The sequence below is a fragment of the Falco peregrinus genome, chromosome 11, assembly GCF_023634155.1.
Source record: "Falco peregrinus isolate bFalPer1 chromosome 11, bFalPer1.pri, whole genome shotgun sequence".
NCBI lineage: Eukaryota > Metazoa > Chordata > Aves > Falconiformes > Falconidae > Falco > Falco peregrinus.
Window position 1 is genome coordinate 22183775 of NC_073731.1, and position 24653 is coordinate 22208427.

The 24653-nt window shown below is 44.3% G+C and overlaps 1 protein-coding gene across 6 annotated transcripts; it reads right to left on the reverse strand.

Moving 5' to 3' along the window:
- Positions 1-1564: 1564 nt before the first annotated feature.
- PACC1 (proton activated chloride channel 1) lies at positions 1565-23462 on the reverse strand. Of its 6 annotated transcripts, none has more exons than XM_055816585.1 (8): positions 23166-23341; positions 19251-19347; positions 17478-17687; positions 15270-15424; positions 13634-13776; positions 7309-7453; positions 4041-4142; positions 1565-2273 (listed from the first exon to the last, which is right to left on the reverse strand). In XM_055816585.1, exons 1-8 carry the CDS (start codon positions 23199-23201, stop codon positions 2112-2114), a joined length of 1050 nt encoding a protein of 349 aa, XP_055672560.1. In that variant the 5' UTR covers positions 23202-23341; the 3' UTR covers positions 1565-2111. The 6 variants fall into 6 exon arrangements, with proteins under 6 accessions (XP_055672560.1, XP_055672561.1, XP_055672565.1 ...); XM_055816586.1 differs by having other exon boundaries at positions 19251-19410; positions 23166-23307; XM_055816590.1 differs by lacking the exon at positions 23166-23341 and adding an exon at positions 22540-22794 and having other exon boundaries at positions 19251-19355.
- Between the last annotated feature and the right edge of the window lie 1191 nt (positions 23463-24653).

Below are 24653 nucleotides of genomic sequence, written 5' to 3' on the forward strand. Positions count from 1 at the left end.
AACAGAAAATCTTGATAGCTGAGATGTAGTGACTGAACTTTACTACTATGGGAATTTATTTTTTAAAAGTACAGAAAAATACTGCAGAAAGGGGCTCATCCTTTATTTAACCATATGTCCTAGTCACCGCATGGCTGGGGCTTCTCTGACCTCATTAGCAAACAAAGAACAGAAAAGGCAGTGGGATGCATCAATACCTGATCAAATTGTTTCTAAACATTTTTGTAAAATCCAAGAAATAGCTGCTGTAATAGTATTTGTTACAGGAACACTTGGTGTTTCTTTGACAGTGAGGAGCCGGGCAAGCTCAGCTGTCTGTCTGACCCGTAGCACAGGCCCTCAGCAGCATGTTTGGGAAAGCAAAGGAACACAAGCTGGTCAGGGAGGTCGGTGCAGTGCTTTCCTACAGCATAGGCTCTGATGTAGCAACACCAACAGGGGTTTTCTTGACACAGATGGTCTAAGCATAGGAGGTTTTATTCCCCCTCCTGGAGCTCTGTCCCCTTCCCCCCCCTACCAGCACCTAGGGATGAAGTAGCTGTCACAGTGTTTGCTTCAACAGTGCAGGTGCTGCTACTCCCCTCTGGTTTAATCCCATTGCCTTTGTGCTGCGCTACCCTACCGCACCTGAGGCTGGTACAATCCTGGCCCTGCTCACCTTGTTCAAGTCATCACTGCAAGATACTGAACACGAAGTGCTGACTGAACACCGCCTGTTCCTGCAGCCGAACATTTTTTTCCCAGAAGAGCGTGATCAGGCTAGCTGGGGCTGCACTGCTCAGATGAGGAACCGTCTGAAGCAGCAGCACGGCCTGGGGAAGAGGCAGGAGCAGTAACCACAAGTGACTGGTAAGCTGTGACCTCCTGCCCTCCCCCCTGGCTGGACACGGGAGCAGCTGTATGCTGCCTGCATGCCTGCGGCCAGGGCTGCTTTTTTGGTTTTCTTACTACAGCAAGTTGTTCCTCCCTTGTTTAAGGCTGTTTGGTCCATGCAGTGCCTTGACTTGCTCAGGAAATCAGCTGAAAGTAGTAAATTTTGTTCTGAAGTGCTTCCTTGGAAGGCAAAAAACCAACAAAGGGGTACTTTTGATATGCTTACTATTACATTAATACCCTGTTAGTACAGGATGGAAGAAGCAAAATGTGACTTGGTACGCTCCTTTCCTTGCAGCAACACCTTCAGAGCAAGCACACGGTGGTGTGCCGCTGCCCTGTAGGCTCCACAAGTCAGAGTCGGGCATCTAGGCTAATAAGGGGCTTATAAGGAAGACGATGACTGTGCCACCCCAGCAGAGTTAGTGCGCACTCTCTGTAGAACAGAGAATCCCATTTAAATGCCAGGCTGATGAAAGACTGTTTGTCACTTCCTTAGCAAAGACTGCGGGAAAGAGACATGAGCAACAGCCCAAGACAGAGTTTAAAATCGATTACCAGCTCGGATGCCCAGGTATGGATTTTTGGTTTTCACTGTATCCTCTTGCAGAAATACTCCTGCCTGGACTACCTCCTGTAAAGCTCCACCTGAATCTGAGAGTAGGCAGCGTCAAAGAACATACACAATATCTTATTTGAAGAGTTTTTTTAATATTAAAGTCACTATACTTTAAATCAAAAATGACATATACTAGAATTCCAGTGTATTTTGTTTTAACACATACTTCGGAGAGGGGAGGCCGGACTGTTTTGTTGAGTGCTTTACTGTCTGCTAAACACAGTCAAGGAAGTAACTGTTCAGAGTAGCAGATGCAGGTCAGGGCTCATGCAGAAGTTAAATGGTTTCCTGTTGCGAGATGCAGTCAAACACTGTCTGTTTTTTTAGACCTTGACTACTACGAAGTTCACTTTCTGAACACGAGTGAATTCTCTCCCTTCCCCCTGCTCCCCCCATACAGAGGTAAGCTTGTTAAATGTGGAATAGAAAAGCATGAGTTTGTTAGACCTGTCCTAGAGTTAGCTCCTTTCTGAAGTTCAAAAGCCAGTTCACTAAGCTGTTCTCCAGCCATCATTTTTCTGGAAGAAAACATACCTGTTTTGCATCTTTTAATTGCTGATTGAAGTTTAATCCAGTTATTTTCTATCCCTTCTGCTATGAATAAATGGCAGTCTTAGTCTCAGTTTATGTGGTTCATTACTTGACGACTCCTCTTCAGGTGTCTCTTGCGGATTTTGATCATCCACTTAACACTTAACTTAGCAAAGTCTGCGGCCTTAAAGAGAGCCAAAAAGATACCACAAAGAAGAGCAATCATGTTCCAGGGATTTGCTGTGATAATCTGAAAGAGATTAAAAATATTATTTCCCTTATCTGACTCATCATGTATTATACCTATTCGATAACAAACAATTCAATTTTTCAAACTGTTTTGCAGCATTTTCCTTGACGCTGCCAGGGCTGCCTGCAGTGCCTTCTCCACACATCTGCCTTGCACCATGGTTTTCTGATTTGCTGCTAAATTCCTTTTAAACTAATTCAGGGCACTGAATTATCGAAGACTTCAGAGAGACAGTTAAATGGCTAATTTTAGAGATTATAGATTAAATTTACTGTATTGCTTAAAGATGAACAAAAATAAGCAGTCACATTAAAGACTATCTCCCAGAAGACAAAGCTAGAAGAGACAACTACTGGAAAGCTTTAACGCGACAGCACGGTAATGCTAAAGCAGCTTTTGACAGCAGCAACTGTTTCTGCAGACTTACAGCAAGTACTTTGTATTTCTATTTTTAACTACATTTGGTTCCACAGTAGTTAAAGTTTATTTATGCTTTGCAATTCCCCTCGCACCTCTAGGCACAGGGATGACTTCTAGGATCTCGGATGAAGCAAGCAGAGCTAGGCTTAGGCAGCAGCGAAGTCACACACAGCTTTGGGACCTGCCACCGAGTCTGCAGCTCGGACTGTCAGCACGAGCGCGGTGTCACTGGGTCACCAGCCAAGCTGGAAGGTCGTAAACCAGCACTCTGTGTTCGTTAATCCTCCTGAAAGCTGCCCCTGGCTGCCCCTGCTCGTGAACTACGGCCTCTTCGCCAAGAGGGAACGAGCACCCCAGACCACTGGCTCGGGGGCGGGTTTTGGCTGGAAGGTGGCGGAGGCGTGAACCCCATCCAGCAGAGAGGAGCCAGGAACAGGAGCAGGCTCGCAAGGCCAAGGAGGCGCTGGCACTGAGGAGGGTGCCCGGCCCCAGCACGGACATGAGAGCCGGAGTGCCAAGAACCAGCTACCACCTCCTGCCCTACGCAGTTTGCCTTCGCGCTCTGGTTTTGGGCAAGAAAACAAGAACTCTGCGGATTTTACCGGCAATGGACTTTGGCTGTCAGGTAGGGCCATTCTAAATGCAAAATTTTAAACACATTGTCTCTGCACACTTTGCCATTCTACGTTTTCCTGGGGAGGGCAAGTGTATCTGACCTGCCCTTGGAACACTGGGGAAACAAGATCTAGCTCGTGCTTAAAGCACGTACCTGCAGCGCACACCTCTTAATCACCGCTGGGGACTGATCATGGTCTTGTCTGGCACATCATCACCTCTGGCTGCAGCACATCGAGCTAAATTTTGGAATGTTTTTTGTGCATTTGAATGCAGTACCAAATTCTGTGCTAGTAATGGATAAAAAATACACTAGGCTATTTTTATTATTCTGATTTAAGCCTAGGTTTCTTGCTTGTGAAATAATAAAAAAGAAAAATCATTAAATCCAGTGTAGCCAAGCAACTTATTTAAGCAAAAAGTTCAGACTTGACCTGAAGCTACACTTTGCTAGACCACAGGGGTCACGTGGGTTTTTTTTAGCTACATGTACCTCTAGCTGCAAACAGAATGCTGGGTGCCACCAAGCCAAGGGAAGGCGTCAGATGGTCTTGACCTCTGCAGAATATGCGTTACGGGATACAAGGGGGAGCATAGGCTGAAGTTTCAGACGTAACCTCACTCTTCCTCTGAATTTCTGCTTGGAGTGAGGTAGCACAGGCATCTGCACACACAAACCATGAGCAGGTACAGTCAGACAATGATTCAAAAAGGAACTAGCATGTTACTCACGTCTTGAACAGTCTGTATAAAAGGATCTTTCCATTCGAATACCACAAAAAACAGCTGGTCACTTGGGTTAGTTCTCCGGTCGATATAGTTGACCACACTGGTCTGGGGACATGAGGGAAAAAAAACCCACAAATGTGCAAGTTACACCACGGAAGAAAGTAATGAGTCTTCTGTGCAACAGAAGAGGCTTGTAAGAAGGTGAAAATAGCTGCCTGTTGAGGGACTTCCAATTCAGTATTCCTCTACCTGAAGCAGTAGGCTCCCAAAATATGGGAAGGGAGGTTTCCTCCATCTCTTTCGTTTGGTTTGGGGTTTTTTTTCCCTATTTCTCACTTGGTAAAACACTGCGATACCATTTTTACAGTGGTAGCCAGGGTCTTTATTTTATTATATAGTTTTCCCTTTCAAGGAGGGAAAATTAATTTACAAAAATTATTTACTTGGAGTGATACAGCATTTGAAAAGTTCTCATGAATGAATGCTAAATTACTTTTTATTTACCAGAGAGCTACGCAATGGTGGCAGGAAGACTCTTTTTTGGACAATCAGTTGTAGAATAAACTAGAAGATGCCAGCAAGTACAGAATGAAAACGGGAGAGAAGCCTAGCTCTTAACAATTAAAACCATACTTCCCAGGTGCTGCCCATTAACTAGGTTACCATTTGAACTAGCACTGACAGTTACCTCTATCCCAGCCAAAACCAGGACAGCGGCAGAGAGCTTTAGCACAGTTCCACCAGGGTACAGCTGAGGATACCAGACTGACGTCACAGCCACATGAAACCATAGTCTTAGGAACTACAGTCACGAAAGCGTTAGGCCTCCAAAAAACATTTAAGTTTTCTTGCAGCACAGACACCCCCACCCAGAGGGGAGCTACAGGGGTTTGTACACAGGCAATAACACCGATTGCACTGCCCCCCACCCCGCTTGCTAGGGGACAACACGAGCTGCTCAAGAGCCAGACAGTTCCCTAACAGCAAGGCACCGTGGCGCGTTACAGCTGAGCAGGTGACGGAAGGACCTCTCCCTTCTCCAGTCCTCAAAGCAGTATTTACATCTTGGTGTGTGCCCAAGAGAGTACTGCTGCTCTTCCTACATTAGTTTAATACTGGACTGGAAGTAATGAATCCAGCAGTACTGTAACTTCATTTCAGGGTTGTGACAGGAACGTGAGACAGATGGAAGAAACTGCCCTTTCTGGATTTTGAGTTGTTCCAGGTAAAGGAAGGCTGAACTGGAAGTCCCTCAACAATCAGCTTTCACCTTCTTACAAGCTTTTTCACTGTATGAGGGAGATGACCTGCCACAAAAACCTCCCATCTACCCTCCCTTAGTTTATTTACACATACTTCAAGATTTGTTAGTCTTCTCCACACGCCCTGCCCTGACCAGATGTTAGGCTGTGAACACAGAGAAGCAGGAGCTAGAACACGATGTATGTCCATTCAGAGTATATGGGAGCTTCAACCACCTCCTGTTTTCTGGTCAAACACCTTTGCTGCAGACTGACTTACCCTACGCTTCTACAGCACATTTACTTAGTGCAGCGTACCATCACCCCGGCCAGTCACTCACGAAAACTGCACACCAGGAAACAAACAGCACATAAAACTAAACTAAGGCACTGGGAACGGAAGAAAAGACAAAGCCATGACTACAGGGCTAGTTAGCAAATGAACCGACTGTGCTATCTGACCTAATATTTATATCCATCTTGCTGGTCTGCCATCTCCCAGGTTTAGATTTGAAAAGCTAATGGACTTCCTTATGCAATCTAGCAAATGCTGTACTGTCAAACAAAGCAATTGCAACTTACGTCTGAGCTATTTCAACTTCTACTGTATTATTAATAGGGATCTGAAACATTAAAAACAAACCAACTAACCCCAAAACCAAACAAAAACCCCAAAACCCCCAACACAGTGTTCGCCTACCCAGATAATCAGTCCATAACTGTTGGATTAAACAGATCTTTAGTCACAAAAAGTTCAGATTTTTGTGGTTCTGAGTCAGCCTTTTGTTTCCACTTTGACACACATTAGACTCGGGCACACAAAGGACTTTCAAAAATCCTACACTTGGTAAGTACCAACTCGCAAGTGATACAGAGCCGTAGGTGATGAAGGACAGACAAACAACTGCTGTTAGTGCTAACGTGGCAGCAGCTGCCTGATGCATTCTTTCCTCTCCCTAGTTTGGGACTTGTGTGACTGGCGTTTGCCTCCTGTCCTCAAAGTGGAGCAGAAGGGGACTCACCTCACAGTCACAGCTTTGCTTTTCCCTTAAGGCTTTGCCACTTTAATGCCCTGTGAGAATTAAAGATAGGAGAACTGAAGTTTCTGCTTCATTTTGATCTCCACAAAGTGCTCTTTCCAAGTGTACCATGGACTAAGAAAGTGTAGTCCCTGACAGATACGCTCTCTGGACAAGAACTGCTCTTAAAATTCTCATTTCTCACTACCGATGAGACACTTCCTCTCCAGCCAACACTGGGAGAAAGATAAATTCAAAACACAACTATTTTCCTGTCCATTACTGTAAACAGAACAGGAGTGAAAGTCAAACTCACTTCATCTCTAGCTAAGTTTGCATCTTCCACCTGCCTGTTTTCTAGTTTTAAATGATGCAAGAAGTTACTCCATTTTTCTACGGATACTCAACAGCTAAAAAGCCCAAACCCAAACAAAAAGCAGACATCAGAATGCTATAGAGGATACAAGGCTCACATTTATTTCTTCATCCTAATATCAGCCCTTGTGGTAATCTAAGTAATAGCCAGTATTAGAAAGCGGTATTATTTAGACAATTCCTTTGCCAGCTGTTCCCCACCTTGAACTAAATGCAGCTGTGTTATTATTTCTGTGTTGGTCTCTCCGGACCCTTACCTCAGACTACAGGTGTCACTTACAACACATTCAAGGCCTGGATTTTCTGACCTTCCCATTAGAGATGTTTTCCTGACGTGTGTCTCCGTACCATACCAACAACCAAGCACATCAAGACGGTTGCACTTCTACTGAACTGCTTCATGTTAAGAAAGAATGCAAGTAACTGTACAGCCAAAACTGCTCACTGGCACGTGGTGTGATGGATGCAATGAAACAAAAAAAAAAAAAAGCTCCTGATGTTTCACCTAACTTCCCCCCCCTTCTTCCAACTCACATTGCTATCTGCCCCAAGAACTGGTTCTGTTAAACCATGGCAGTAACTAGTTCTTAATAAAACTAAAAGGTCCCATAACACTTTTTTTTTTTTTTTTTTTACCTCTTGTTTGAATTCAACAGTTTCACTACCATCTTCTTCTTTTGTTTTCACCAAGGACATCTTGACCCAAGTTCGAAAGCCTCCAGAAAACTTCCAGCTAGAGTATGAACTTTCACAGTCCTTCATGAATTCTGCTTTTTCTGGACTAAAGGAAAGAGACCATTACTTTACCAGCCAAACTCAGAGCGGCATCTGAACCCTGTAGGCAGGAGAATGTCAGACCTGCAGGCACTTAAAAATGTATTCACAATTCCTTTTATGTTTCAACTACTAAAATTCAGCATATCTAGCACATTGTGAGTAGTGACATTTTAACTCTTGTGCTCTTAACCGAAGATGACTTACCTGGTGCCCTGCCACCCTAGAGTTCTGCCTGGCTGTCATCTCTGGGCAGAAAGGAGCAGAGCCAGGACCCCAGGAAACGGCTCGCCATAACGCTAGGCAGCAAGAGATGGAAGGAACAGCCTAGAAGCAGGGCAGGCTGCTTCACCTCATTATGGGATACAAATAAACTGGTTGCAATATAGACATACTTAAAATGCTTTGAAATTCACATTCAGTGCATTCCTGTTATTTTGGAAACGCTATACCTTTGGTGTAAGACTCCCACCTGCAATAACATGGCTGTTTTCCCAATACATGATCAGATATTTGTGGCCCCGGAACAGCAGAATTGCTTTGGTCTTCAATGCTGTGACCGTAAGCCACTTTAAGGCTTCCAATACCCCTTCATGCTGCAAGTGGTAGAGGTACCTCCAAGGCATATCTGGTCTCCATCCTTGAACAGCTGCACAAGACACAGTGAATCACCCCCTTGGGAGCCACTCAGCACTGTGATTTTAGCCACTTTCACATCATCTCTGTGAAATAAACCTGGCCCTGCAGCTGCTTTTTCAAGAAGGTTTCATTTGAAATGAAGGGGTAAATGACTGTGATAAATCGCGAATCATTAAAGCACAGCCTGCTAATTTCTACTGAAGATAGATTTCGGGTTGCAGAGATACATCAGGGTGTGCTGGTCCTTGAGACACAAGGGAAAGGGTTTTGACTCGGATTAAATCCATCTTCCTAGGTGAAGGAAAGAGTACACTCTGCTTGTATGACAGAGGGCGCGCATGTCTGTTGAGAGATTAAGGTATTTTGGTCTTTCAGGAGAAAGATGTAAAGAAGAAAAACAGAGCTGAAGAAGCCAGCTCTTGTCCCAAAGAACAGACCAATCAGGAAGATTTGTCCTGTACCAGCACTGACTGGATTTGCACTTTTCCTGTCTTTCTCCTTAGTCTTCAGAATCACAGCTCCTTTTCTTCCTGCAAACCAAGATGCTTTGTCTACAAGGCAGAAAAAGCATGCGCTGCTAAAAAGAATATCATACTGATGGCTACTCTGTACTGTGCTGCCTGCTCAGGCTCAGGTAGTACGCACACGTTCGTAGGAAGGCAAATCCTAGCAAAGCCCTTGCTCTTTACGTCAGGGCTTCAGGTGATGAGCTCAAACACTGAACTACTGTGCATACAAACAGAAAGGGGAAGCATTTCTTGAAAAGAAAAACTAACGCGCTTAGCTACCCATCACAACAGAAGCTATTCCAAGAGTGTTTTAACCGGTTAGGAATATCTTTATCTATTGATATCAAGAGGTGCTTGTTTAGTGATCCCAAAAGGACAGCGGTGCACCTAATCCCACAAGGAAGACATGGGCAAAGCACAGTAACAAAGCCCACTGCCAACTACTCCTCACAGTACAAACCAGTGACACAGGGAGACCTAATGTGACGATGACGGCTTCCCCCTACGGTATGTGGGTACAGCAGCAGCTGATAGAACAGTACAGAAGGGCACGGTGCTTTGCCACTCAAGAGAACATACATAATTAGCACTCTGCCAGCCGGTCCTATGCCTAATGCCTAACTAAATACAGCATCCTAGAAAAGCTTTCCAAACCAACATGGAAAATTGAGGCAGGAAGTTATGACACAGAGCTGAACACTACAGCCACAACTTAGACGGTACGCAGACAGCAGTAGTATACTTGGCCTTCAACAGTAATTGTAGGCTTGAGAAAGAAACATTAATAATATCTTAGGAGAAACTGCAGAGAAGTGATCTGAGAAAGCATCTCCTTGCATGTGCCCATAATCCAGAGCCACTGCCATAGAGTCGAGGGTAAAAAAAAAAGGGGGGCAGGGGAGGAAGGGTTGCATGGTGAGCAGAGCAGAGAGGCACAAGCTTTGCACAAAGGCAAATAATGCAGCTTAAAAATCACACGCAACTAAGTGAATGCAAGACAGGCAAGGGATTTTAAATTGAACAATAATTCTCCAGGCAAGTTTGTTTTTAATTCCCCTTACACCCCCCAAGACAGACAATCTGCAGAGGCTGCACTTTTTTTTTTTTTCTTGTTCGGTAAGTTCTTCTATCTGTTACGCTGTCCTTTAGATGTATGGTAAGATTCCTGGAATACTCTGCACCAGGCTCTCCCAGGATATTAATGGTACCTCAAGACCACGTAAAAATTCCTACCTCACAGCAGAGAAAGAGAAGCACAAGAAGCCACTGTGAGCGACAAAGCCCTGGTCTCCTCTCTGCCAGCACTCTGATAACCATTGCCAGTTCAGGCTGCTGGCAGGGAGTTAGTACTAACTGGCCCAGCACAGACTGGTCAGCGTCAGACCACGAGAGACCGTATTTGTCCCAGCTGTGGGCGTTGCTAACCTAACTGCGGATCGAGCTGTAGCGCTGCAGTGGAGCCTTTTACCACCACAAGAGCCAGAGACAGCTTAGGCTCCAGCAGAACCCAACGCAACAGCATGAGCCAAACCCAGAGATGGGTGAAACCCAATTCAAGTTCACTGCCTTTGCTTTTCCCTAGATGGGAAAACTCAGACAGCCAGGGGATCCAATAAAGGGTCAGACGGTGTGCTACCAAAAGTCTCAACCCTTCTGTGTTATGATTTATTCCTCTGCACGCAGCAATCCAGACCAGAGATGTGAACACAGAGCTCTGTTTAGACCCTTAAGTAATATCTGATCTGATCAGACTGGTAGTCATCATTTCACATGACCAGAAGTTATTTTACATGCTGCGCTAACAATAGTTTCGTCAGTAATATGTTCAGAGGATTTTTTTTAAAGCCATGTATTACACTAATGACAGCTCAGGAAAGGAACTTGTATTTTTAGCTACACTTTTTTGGTAATTTGCAAGGGTTTCATTATTTCTTTCCCTCCGATTAATATGGTAGAGACAGTAGCTGCTGCTGTCTCAAAAAAACAGCAAAAAAAAAAAGCCAGTGGCAGTATCCTTCCAACTGCGGAACCAACAACAGCACACAGTTCAGCAGTGTTCCACGAAGGCCAGAACAAAACTAGCAAGCAGTGCCAGTTTCATGTAGTCTGTTGATCCAGTTTTAAAACAAAAGCTGCAGAGAATAAAACCCTTGACACAAACAACTGGACCTTACTTGAGTCCTCAGCACTTGCTGTGCCTCAAAAAAACCCATTAAAGATACAAGTCTCTTGGATGCCATTTTTATTACTGCGTATGGCCGACGCCTGCAGACACAATTACTGCTATTTAAAGCAAAAGTGAGCTGCCCGTAGTACCATCCACACAGAAACTGTGGTGTAGATCCAGCAGGACTCTTATCACCGATTTCAGGGGGTCGGGTTTGGATTGTGATTGAAGGCGACGAATACCCTCCACATACATTTTACAGCAGCCTGCCTGCCCAACCCAACCCAACCTGTTTGCAGCCACAGCAAAAAGATGTCAAGGTCATTACGATCTCTGCTGGGTTCTAGCATGTATCTCAGCATCTGATAACGCTTCACATGAACTGCTGGATTCAGTGTTAATACATACGCTCTTATAACCAGTGTGAGACACTCTGTCAGGAAAAGCAGTTAACAATGGCTAGTAATTGGAAGATTTTTAGAGGCCATACAGAAACACAACAGTTCCTACAGATATCTTGGTTCAGACTTCCCATTTAACTATATTTAGCATCCACTGATGAACCAGAAATAATTTCTATTTTCTCTTCTGCTGGAAGTTGGACAGAGCAAGCACAGTCCACACAAGCACACGGTTTCACACACAATTCATAGTCAGGAAAAACCAGACACTTTCAACCTGCCCTTAGCCTGTCCAGTTCGTGCCCCAGGACACCAGGACAGCAATACACAATGCTAAGCAAGACAAGCAGGCAACTTGTGTCGAGCTTGGGGAGCGCTATAAAAGACACTACTGGCCTCTTGCACACAACTGGTTCTCTTACTGTATTACACCTGGACATGCAGATCATTTACTGAGTTTAAAGGCCTACATGCCTTTGCCAATTTTCCTGTTACCAGGGTTAGTTTTAACTTGCATTCCTACTGCCTGCCGCAAATGGGCACAAAGGATGCATCCCCAAACAGACACCACCTTTTCCTACCTTTTCACTTTACTCCAGACATAACCCAGGCTCAGCCTTCACCCTCCCAGCTTTAGTTCTGGTGCCTGCCAAAACTGAGACAAGGCAGCTTCTCTAGGAACAACGTGACACTTCCCCATCTCTTTGGAGATTGATTATGCCATATAACCAGTCTGACCTGGCAAACCTGGAGGCAGGAGGTTGTGATCCATGTTTCTTCCAGGCAACTTACAGGTGAGTCTTACTGATTCGCCTGCGCTGGCACGAACACAAGTCTTGAAGCTAGGACCTTTGCAATGCTGCTTACTGCCGTTTCGCGTATCTAACCTGCCTTTGCACAACGTGTGGCACAAGTGTCTGGGACAGCAGCACGCAGACTTGTGGCTCGCTTGCAGAAATACCGCCCACTTAAGTAGGACATACGTGTTTTAACTTGGGAAGAAACAGCTCTTTTAAATGGCTTATCTGCAAATTGATACAATAAGCACAGAAATCCGGCTGCCGAGACTTGAGCATGCGTAGACCAAGCTGTGTCATGGTAAGCTGGTTCATTCCGCAAAGAGCTGGGAGCCAGATGCAACACAACTGCCTTCTGCTCTGTCTCACAAGGGGTGGGCTCAGGCAGCGCTTGTGTCTTGCAGTATAGAAACAGCTGTGCACCTTGCTGGAATCAGTCCCACCGTACATACCACTAACCACAGCACAAGCCACAAAACCCGAGAAAAAACAATACAGAAGGAACAAGTAACACCTTCTACATCACTATGCTTAGTAACTTTAAGAGTAAAAACTCTTAACTGGTTTTTTCTCACTCTAAAATATCGATGCCTAAAATACCCAGAACATTATGCATTTTATGAGGTGTTTTAGTAGTTACAGGAAGTACTTAGTGACTTATGCTCTCTCCTTCACTGAAGTAGAAATGTTCGGTAAAAAAGATAACTGGTCTTTGGCCATCCAGAGATACTGTGACTGAACACTTGCAGTCTTTGTTCAATCTGAAAAGCACCAGTATGATCATGCCCAAGGTTCCAAGAATGCTTTGTTACGATAAAATCTGTTATTTCTCTTCCCCTCCCTCATCTAATTTTCTTCTGCATATGGCCTTCAAACTGCTGCCCCTTTTTCACTGAGCATTTATCTGACTATCCCCAAATGAAGGCTTTCTGTGGTCTCACTGTGCCTGGTATCTTTTGTCTAGCTTTTAATCTGAATCACAGGGAGAACAGAACTGGAATTTAAATTAAAGCAAAAATGAAACAGTTAGGTATGGAATGTATTCTCACAAGGAGGGAAAAAGGTGGGGATTTCAAGAAAGTTTAAGACAGACTCAGTTCCACTCTTGTTAAAATTATGAAGTTGATCAGTTGCTCCAATGGCACCAATGTCAAACCAATACAAAGCAATTTTGAAAATCCCACCTATAAAATTACATGATTCTGTAGAATCTTACATAAAGCTAGTAATACGAAGAAATACAGTTAATCTTTCAACCAAATCACAACAAATCAATCTGAGGATCCAATCTTTACAGTAATTGCTTTAAAAGAAAAAAAAGGTACAGAAACATTAGTGTTCTCAGTGCACTTCCTGAGCACGCTGACCAGGACAGCACGCTTCCTGATCACCCACAGCAGCAGACAGCGGAAAACCAGCACAAACCTCAAACTTTTAAAAGTGCAGCAACAAATGGCTGAAGCATAGCTGAAGGGTAGCTTTTGCCACTGAAAAAAATCCTCAGTTCATTTTCTAAAAAGTAAGATTAGTAACCTAAGACATGAGGGAGCATCAGTGCAACCCAAACATTAAAAAAAATATATTTAAAAAAGAGAGAACATAAAAGCCTATCTGATTTTCACTAAAAAAGCCATGCTTTCATTAGTATTGTTGTAGCTTCATCACTTTACATACCTGTTGATGAACTCTTGGAAAGAAGAAAACAAAAGGTAGTCAATAGCACTAAAGTCTTGGTCTGTTCCATTTAAATGAAACTGCAAAAACACCAGTTCCTTTTTCTTCACATCACGAGGGCCTTGAACAACCAAAGCATACTTCTGTAAGCAAACAGAGAGATGGTGAGAGTAGCAAAGGAACCTTCACTTCCTAGTCATGAATTTGCCATCTGTCAACTGTATAGAAATCTAACACCCACCAAGACTTTCTTGGCTGCTACTAAGTACACGTCTATTAAAACATCAAATAAACACCAACTGAATCCCTTCTTTTAGTTTAAAAATAAAGCCTTTACATCAAGATTTAGTGTTTTGCTAAGAAATCTGCTTTAATTCTATCATGGTCCTTTGGGTTTATGTGGAATGACCAGTCAAGGCCCTGCAATCTGCACGCTGCAGGACAATCAAAACTGTTTTGAGCATTAAAGTCTAGGAGCTTTCAGGTCTTGACATGAAACAAGTTAATGTGGAGTCTGATGCGGAGAACTTCAGGCTTCTCCTTGAGAAAGAGGAACATTTTCACAGCCCCCAGCACCTGAAGTAAGCTGCCGAAAGGAAAACCCACACCAACAAAAAATGCCAGCAGGCAGAATACAACTTGGAAGTAGTGCAAGCGTCGTACTGAACAGCAAGCTGCTGCTTGCAACAAGGACTCAGCCAATCTGAACAGGGTTCTACGCGGTTCAGAGGCCCCTGCCTCGGTGGCTCTTCATTCCACCTCAGACTAGAGACTATCAGATCAGCAAGCTTCCAAATGAAGCTACCACGCAACATAAAATGTGGGTTCTTACTTTGTTAAAACACACAAAAAGAGTATATTAGTGGCAGCAATTAAATTAGACTTGTACCTAGGATATCACTTTCAAATATACCAAGGAGCTGCTTTCCAGAAATAAATGGTAGCTAGACAAAAGGCAAAACATGAAGAGGAAAAAAGCTTGACGAAATAGTACCTAGATAGTTTGTACGTTAATGTTTAGTTTCCTTAAAAACAATCTAAGCAATCACTTTAGATACAAATGACTGTATTTAATACTTTATTTTTTCAACATTTATTTATACAGAAGCTAGATTATTTGCATTTTTATGGGCAATTTAAGACAGACTATCATTCAATGTACCCATCTTACTGGCTCACAGCGTTTCAGCATAATGAAATGCTTTGTGCCCAGTTAAGATTCTTCCAAGTGTAACAAAAATAGCATGTAATTCTCAGCAAACATACAAAAAGAGATATCCTATCCTGCTTTAATGAAATAACTGATACTGCTTTCAATCAAAGCTAGATTTACTATATCAAGGGGTATGCTTGCCAGCTCATTTAGGAGAGAAATGAAGTGAGAGTTTCATTGTAAAAAAATTACTTATTTTGTCCCACTCAGGTTTTCATGCTGCACGCACCCACGTGACAGCTGATCTTCCACAACACATATACACACTGACTGGGTTCTTTTACATTTCTGAAAACAAAAGGACAGATGGCTAGAAGCAAGGATTTTTTTACAGCACTTCATAAATATTTTTATTTTCAAATACCATTACAAGCAGGAAACCCCCACTGAGTAAGCTTTGTTCTATGCTATTATTATTATTACCATCGTTTGATTAGTAAAAGGATCTGTGTAGTTGATTCTCTGAGTGGTGCATTCAATGTCTCCCGGCTGACCTGGATTTATCAGAGGCAGAATGTGATCATAGTAATGATGCTTGCAGCTAAGCAGCTGAGCCTTGCCTGGGTAAAAGGCAATACCTGTTTGGGGAGAAGAAACATTAAAGAGAGCCAATTTCTTTCCCAAGTAGATGGATTTTCCTTCTGGGACTTAATCCCACAGGATACTGAGCTATCCTCAAGATCAAGCAAAATAATCAAATTAAACCAACGCACTTCAGCATTTTTGTGGAGCAGGGCAAAAGTGCCAGCTGCATCAGGGCGGAACCCTCGTGATGCACTGAAAAACAATCCAGGTTCACACTCTGTAACAATTCAAGGTTTACAGAAGCTGCTAAGTTTCCCTAGTCTTCCCACAAGCCAGCAGCTAATACATCAGTCCCTCTCACCACAAATGAAATTAATTTAAACTGTTAGGACACTACAGAAGCCAAATGGGATATGTAGTGCTTCAGCATGGGAGTGTCTTCAGATATTATCATTTAATGTACCGAATTTTAATTGAAAATAATGTACGTACTATACAAGACAGATCAAAGATCACTGGGTGATCTAATAAAAGGGAAAAGATGCTCTTCAGAACATCTAGCATCTTCTGTTCACTGAATACAATGTCATGATAAAAATCAAAGCCAAACAGTACTAGCTGTTACCATCCCTTACTACTTATATCATTGGCTAGGCAGGCTACTACTGTCACTTGTATGGAAATTCATATATACCATAAATCTACCCTTTCAGACCAACAGTACGCATTAGAAGAACCTCAGTCACCTCAGCTATAAGTGGCTAGCAAAATACAAGGCCCAAAACAAAAAATGTTGTTACGGCACATTTATTATTGGAAACAAGCTTGCTTGAAGATGATCTAGACCAACTACCAAAAAAAGCAAGATTTAAGTTATTAGATACGATCAACTCACAGCTGAGATGATCTGTCCACCAAAATGCAAGATGTCAAAGCAGTCAGCATATATCAGTCTAAAAATGCTTTATCCCTTTCCTCAGTGCTCCACACTTACAGCTTGCCATCTCATCACTTTAATAGCATGATGAAGTAAAGGGCTACATTAATTTAGGTTCTCTGATCTGGCAGGCATCCCTGAAAATACTTTTGGATTTATATGTATGTTCTTCTGCTTCTTTAAATGACATTTTCTTCCTGTTGCTGTATGAAAGGCTCATGTGGAGGGGGGAAAAAAAAAAGGGGGGGGGCGGGGGGTGGGTGGGGAAGGAAGCCTGCTTTTACAGTCAGATCCACGTGGTCCAAATGCAAGGTCCTACTTATAGAGCTGAGGCTAACTGGCCACACAGAAAAACAACTACAGGAATATGGCAACAACTTGAAACACTCACCTTTCAGCCACAATTACTGGAGTAGTTATTTGTAAAATGCGGTAACACTTCAAACAAAGTATTATTTTTAAATTGAAAACCGACCTATGACTGTTGGAGATGCATTTGCTACTGCAGCTCTATTTATGAATGGTTACTGGATAATTGAAAAAATAATAATAGAACTCCCTATTAAAAAATGCTTCCGTGGCGTAATCCCGCCCGCAAACTGCAACACAGTTTTCTGATGCCACGCTGCATTTTCATGCCAACATCGTTCCCTGCAGTCACATCCCATTTTCATTGCCTACTGATGTAATACCAAGTTGTAAACAATACAGAACAGAAGCAGAAAGTGGCACTGTGGTTACTCTGTGGTTGGTTTGAGAAATTCACCTTCCTTACTGACAGTCCAGTGCAGCACTGAGGTCATGATAGCCATCCTATGTGCTACCCTGTTTGAACAATACAGTTTGGGAGTATTTCCATAAGGAATTATCTTCTTTCCCTAAAAGAGGACTCATTCTAGACTCTGCAAACATTTTTTATCCATGAAATCTTACCTAATGCTCCACAGCTACTGTTATTCACGGTACTGGCGTGAAAGTTCCCAAGATCTCCTGTACACTATTAACATTTCTACGCAAAGGCAACACAACATCGATTAAAAAAAAGAAGTGAAAGATGTGGGTCAAAGCATTATATACACTTTGGGCCCTGGAGAATCAACACTAAAAATTTTAAGCCATTTAAGATAAATGCAAACAATTTAACCCATTTTTTTTGTTACCACTCTTACCAGGTGCATCATACAAGGACACTTCCTTGTAAGAGACAGACATCACTGGGTGCTTGAGCTTCTCCCTGAAGTCACTGATGGTTTGGTAGACAAGGAACACAGCAACAGCCATAAGCAGCAGATAAATAAACAGGAGAATTACTGAAAAAACATTCTTTAGGCAGGTCTTGCTGAAACGCAAAGAAGGGGCAGTGGTACCCAGTTCACTATCTGGAACCAAACAGAATATGGATTAGGACTTTAAAATACAGGCATTTGGACTGAATGTATGTAGTATTCATTTAAAGATCAATCGCTTGAGAGGAAAGTATGCCTCAAACTCTGCTTGATTTAAAAAACCACAACTATTGCTGATTTTTACGATCAGTCAGGTAGATACTTCCTTCTCAAGCATGGGACATAATCCTCCAAACATTGTGCTTATTTTTCACGTATTGAATTTGGCACTTGCTTAAAGACACTGCAGGCAGGAAATAACGTTTATTTTCAAAGACAACTCAGAAACAAAGTTCAAAGTTCATGAGAAAAAAAAGAAGTCTGTTGATGGTCAGTCTTTCCTCCTGGAAAAAACAACTCCCTTTCCCCCTCCTAGTCTGAAGTAATTCTTATACACTCAGCATATGCATCAGCAGAGAGAATTAATATTCTAACACTCTTCCACAGCTATCTGCATTGGATCTCCACCATGGTAGAAGTCACTAGATACTTCTTACCCTCTCATTTTTGGAGTCTAATTCATAATTCCTTGTGCATACTACATAAAGTCTCACAAAAGGATTCTTCCAATTACAGCTAGAAAAAGACCGACCCAAACCTCTCACAGTCTCCTTGCCTTCAAAGCTTATTCTCTGAAGATCTTCACACTAGTCTCGCTTGTACACAGACACTGCTTTCCCCATACTCCCTGGATTCGCCATTTCTTTTGGCGATACTTGTAAGGAAAAAGTTCATGTACTGGAGTTACAAGTCATGTTTTGATCGTAAGCGATACATAGCTGAACGCACAAAAGAACATATAAAACCCAACAAATGAAAGGAAGTAAGTAGGCATATTTTACGACTACTCTTCTGTGTGGTGTAAGTTAATGTCAGGCCCTTTCAGGCCATGCCACACACTGCCCTTCAACTGTAATGGCATGGTTTGGTGTTTGTTCCTTAGCACAACAAACACTAGCCTTTTAATAAATCCTCTTGAACACATAACCTCTTACAAAGGTCCATGGTCACACACGTGTTACCAAGTTACATGCCAGGAAATGGCAGCCAAGGAAGTTAGGGCATTAATATGCATAAAATTGCACTGCTGAAACAACTAGGTCTTGAACAGCTGCAAAACATTTAGGTGATACTCATTTCAGGCTGGCTTACCTTAACGCCTGCATCTGAGCTGCAATAAGCCCATTTAACACTGCCCTGCACCCTTCAGAAGCAGGACTGAACAGTCCAACTAAAATCTGTTTAACAGCACATCGATTCAATATTGCATCTTGCTCATGTAGATCTGGCACAGACTTTGCTTGCAATCCACTGCCATCACAGACACTGCAAAGCAGGTAAGATACAACACAAAGGGAGACGACATACTAAGCTGGCTCAGAACCAGATGTGCTCAATCTTCTTTGATTGAGCACAGTTCATGACAAAGCAATGTTCTCATCTCAATCCTTGGTTGCTTTCAGAAGTGTAATTAAGATAAAAACACAACCAAACCCACACACAGCAGCAGCTTATTAGGCACTTAAAATTGGTAATTTCTGGGTCAATAGTTGTCACCTGGTAAAATAACAGAGCTGGCATCTTCATGAACTTCCATCTCTCCTCCTCTCTCATCTGTTGGATTTTCAGATACTCGCTCCACATCTTCACTCAGCTGTGTAGTTAAAACAGTGGTTCAATTTCCAAACATGCTCTCAACTTGCAATTGCTGGAATTTCTATGGTACAAATAAAAGAGGCTCCAACTAACCAAACACACAAAAACATGCCCCCAGTCCAAGAGCACCCAACATCTGTTCCACTTGTTCGCAAGACAAGAGCTACATTTATGTAGACCTATAGCTAAAAATTAAGTGACTTGCACGTGCAGAAAGACGGCATATTAAATTTAACCTACTTCTACCCTGCTGCTTCAACAATAACATCTCCTTTTCTTTCAAGATCAAAGTAATTGTTTCCCTGGCTGCTTCAGCTTACTTTGAACCCCCAATTAGGACAATGCCCTCTGAAATAAGCAGAAACTTCATTCTGTCACTCAAGAACATGTTTCTAGGCCTAAACAAACCACAGCACGCACCAGCAAACAGACCATTAGCACTTCTTAATAAAGAGGTGCAAAAAGAGTGAGCTGCATTTTGGCAGGTATTAGGGCAAGTAACTCAAATGCAGTCTCAGACACACAGGTAGGTGGGTCATTACAAGACAACAGTCAAACATCCCTACATTTCTGGTACTTATTTGAGCTCACTGTACATATTATTATATATTAGTGGTTATGCAACTAATTAGTCTTCCAGTGTTTCTAAAACAGCAACAGAGACCAGATGTTTTCTTGTTTTGCTATTCAGAGCTCGGGCCCAAACTGCCAAGACACTTCCGTCAAGGTCCAAAGCTTGTCACATCAGCTAGGCATCACATGAGATCATGAAGCATTAGACATATATAGCTAAGTATATCCTGTATGTTTTCCAAATTTCTTTCGTGGCAGTGACTGACATACCAATTACAGCAAGGCAAACTGGGGCATAAGCTTGCAGCACATCATGTGTCACACAGTAACTGTCCAAGCCAAACACTCAGCATCACCTACCTAATTAGGTAAGGAAGATCAGTTTTGCTCCTATTTCAAGGAAAACGGGGGCACTGTTAATGCAGCAGCCACACTAAATGCTATTAAACTTTACACCCCAACTTGCTCAACAGTAACGTGCATGCATCCATAAGGAAGTGCTTTTATTTCACCCAACTTTAATTCAGTATTGAAATAATCATTACACCATTAACAGATCTTTATTTGCACTTATTAGGGAAGAGTCCACTCATTTAATGTCTTCGAAATCTTACATAAAGTCTCCATCACCTCCTGCTGTATTTCTGTATCCATTTCCACCATGTACAGCAAGTTGAAAGTAGCCACCCAGGTTTTTTTAAACACTTTACATATAAATAAAGCATGATTTCCCACAGGCGAGGCATGGAGTGAACAGGTAACTAACAGGTTCATTTGCAGGCTCCAACCAAAGATTTTTTTTCAATTATCTCCATAAAATAAGGTAAAATTAACACTCTGCTCCTTTCTGTAGAAACACACCAGTTCTATTTGTTTACCTGACCCCAAAAAACCTATTCTGACACAAGAAGAGTATTCACCGAACCTTTTGGACTGGTTAAGCCGAATCAGCTAAGAAGCCAATTCACATTATACTTACGCAAAGTCCTTATACCAGAGCTGATCCAAAAAGTTTAACGGCAGTTATAAAGTCACTGCAGTTTCTCAGCTGACTCCCACACCTCTCTGGTTCAGCCACAGTTCCCCAGATACAGGCACCTCATTGTGTAGATATAACACCTGAGGTAAATGAATTCTATTCCTGATAGCAAGGAGATCCCAACATAAGTTTAAACAAGAACACAATATGCAACATTTCTTATCCTCTTAAGAGAACCTACTCTTGGACTCCAATACATAGAAGAAACAGAAAATAACACCTTTCAGCATTCCTTAGAAACAACAGGGGGAAAAAAAACCCAAATGATATCCAACTACGTTTTCTTATCTCTGATCACAAGGCAGAGTTTCGTAAGCTTTTCGCACATAGAACCAGTGAAGGACAGCTAGTCAAAAGCAGGAGTGCTAACATTGCCTCAGGTGCAGTGCGTAGATTGAGCTGATGTCTAAGACCCCCTAAAACAAACTAATTTCACTGCAAATCTTGAACACCTGACCTGACAAGAGGTGAAGCTGCATAAACCCACTGAGGCCACTGAAAGCCTAGCACTGTTCATGGCTCAGTTACCCTGTTCTGAGCATACAGCATACTGACTCTACAAAGCACAGACCTATAAATCCAACAACTCTGAGACGTATTGAGCTACAGTCTTCTAAGAACTGGAAAGCCAGCACAGCATTACTGCATGACAGATGATTCTGGTTTCTTCATACTTGACAGAATCAAGGCAAATGACAACAGCGAACCTGGAGTATGCCAACAGTGTTCACCCTCGCAGGCCAGTTTTTCCTACATCTTACTTTTGATAAAGAAGTGAAACATGGTGCTGATGCAGAGAGAACACAAATCTGCAGGGCAGTGAAGCTTGTAATAGGATGCAGAGATAGGACAGGATGTCAAGAGCCATAAGTGCATGAAACAGACCTTTGTTCAGCATTCCTCTGAGCTCAGCACATACAGCTGAGTGAGAAATAACTGCAGGAGCCTGCCTGTGAGTGGGTAGTTCCTCTTCAGTCCTACACATGGAAAAGCACTGGACAAACGGAAGCTCAGAAAAGGTATTTCCAGACATCTGAACATCCCTGCTAGGGGCAGGAGCATCACAGACTGGCTCAGGTGCTGGAGAAGGGATAGAAACACAACTACTACACATACACACCACCTAGACTTGTACCACAGAGTCTGGGACAATTCCAAATGTACAGAGCAGTGCCAGTGGTGCCTGATACACAAGGCAGAAATGTAACATGCATAGTCAAGTCCGTAGTTCAGACAACAATGTGACTTCATTAACTCTCTCAAGTACCTCTCCTACATACAAGCTCTTACACGAGTTAATTTCATCCTGATAATCATGGGATAAAACCTTCCTAGTGGATAAAACCCTCTTAAATAAAAGGGGAACTTGTCCATACAGGCCTTTTGCGGGTCCACTGATTCATCACCTTCCAATACCTTCTAGCCCGGCATAGAAACCAGAAGCAGAAACTAAAGAGACAGTACTAAATTAAATTGAACATATTAAAACAGAGCCCCGAACTATACATCATACACAGAGGGAGGCAAGCATCTGCATTACTTTTGCCTGCAGGACGCAATCAAGAGCTCCCTGTTGCAAGTCTCCACCGCTGCCGAACTTGGCACAAATAGCTTGTATCTCTAGCTCGGGGGAGAGAGAAACGAGCAAGGAATTCCGGCTGCCGGAGCCTGTACAGTGATATCCAAACCAGGCGCTGCCTCGGGCTCTCGGCAGGACGATAACGCGGCCCTCGGCTGCGCTACCCGCAGCGCCTGGCTCCGGAGCCCCGGCCGGCCGCACCCAGCCCGGACACCCGAAGGAGCTGCCGCCCATTATCTGAACCACGTTGAAAGGTAAAACGTGAACTGCGGCCCACCCAAACCACCCGTTTCTCTCCGGCGAGCGCGGCTGCACCCCGAGGTGCCGGTTCCCCAGCTGCGGAGGGGGGCTGGGGGGCGCGGGGCAGGTGAGGGCACACGCCTCACGGCGGGGCCCGGCCGAGCGACGCTGCGGAGGGCACCGTGCGCAGCCCCCCGCCCCGCCAGGGCTCCCCGCCCCCGCAGCGGCAGAGACCGGAGCCGAGCTGAGCTCACGCCGACAGCGCGTCGCGTAACCGCTCGGCGAGCGGCGACCCAAGCCCCGAGGCCGGGCACGAACCGCCGGGGTCTGCCCCGGCCCCCCCCGGCGAGCTGGGCCCCGCCGCCCACTAGCCCTGCCCCCCTACCTCCTGGTAGGATGCGGAGACCTCTGGTCTTAGCATGGCATCGGCGGGGAGCGGCCGCCGCGGGGGCCGGGAGGCTGCCCAGCCGCACCGCACGGGACGGACGGCGACGCCGCGGCCGAGCCGCCCTAGCCCGGGCAGGGCCACGCAGGCGCCGGGACCCCCCACCCGCCCGCCGGCCGCTTCCCGCCCCGGCCTCGCCACAGCGGCGCGGGGGCTGCTGGGAGGCGTAGTCCAGCGCAGCGGCGGTAACGGCTCCGGGCGCCCGTCGGTGCCGGCCCGCGCCCCCCCAGCGGGGGCAGCCCGGGGCCCTTACCGCGCCGGCAGCCGCCCCGGCTCTCCGCGTCCGGGCTGCAGGGCACGGCGCAGACGCCGTCAGGCTCGCAGCGCCAGCGGGGCCGGGTCTGGTTCCAGCTCCCCGAGCCGGCTCCGCCGTCCCCGCCGAGCGCTCCCGCGGGACGCCGCCCGGCGCAGCGGCTTTCTTGTGAACTTTACAGGAACGTTTCCCTCTGCTAAGCACACAGAAGTGCACCTTGTAGCGACGGGAAAAGTCTTTTCTACACCACACACTTCACAAACTCTCCTATGCAAGAATGAACTAGAATCGGACAAGCAATCTAAAACCACTCTGCCAGCTCTCTCCAAGATGCACACAATATTACTTTTTAAAAATTATTTTTGGCTGCCCAAAGCTGTTAACAGAACACCAAAACAACAGACCTCCTTGGCAACCGGACATAACTTGTGCAGGGCTCCTGCGAAGACCCACCCGCGCTGTGCTGGCAGAACGGGGCACTCTTGAGAAGCCAAAGCCAAAACCACAGAAGAGCTGACTCATGAGCCATCCGTCCACAAATACCTACACAGCTATTTTTCTTTCCCAGCATGGAAGTAATTGTTAATGTTTCATCATCACCATCAAGAAAAAGCATGCACAACACTTCCTGCAGAGACGCAACGCTGTAGTCCCTGCTCAGTACATCATTTCCCTATGCCCAAGACCCACACCTCATAAGTTAATAACCAAGGCTTGAAGTCCTTTGACAACTATCCTAATATACAGCTTCCCCTTTCAGAAAGGAAGTATTTTAATTCTTGTTATTTATTTTTCAGATGTCTGTGATTCAAAGGCAGGCTCTAACTCACCCCCAAACCACTAACACTTCAGACAGATGTCAGCTAGGATTCACCACTTGCAGCCCTCCCCTGGGGAGACAATAATAAATAATTATTTCAGGGTAAAAGTTAGATCTATAATGTGATTGAACCAAACTGACAAATTAGACTTTTGCTTATTTCCTAGCAGCATGGGTCTCTGCAGCGAGCCACGCAGCTTACTTGCAGGCAGAGCAACCAGGCAAATGCCAGAGCTCGCTCTTGCACGTAATGGGAGCGTTCACAAGCAGTTTTGTCCAAAGCCTTACTAAAGGTCTCTTTTCTGCTTGACATTTCATATCTGTCTTGCGGCGTGCACAGTCAGCAAATGGACGT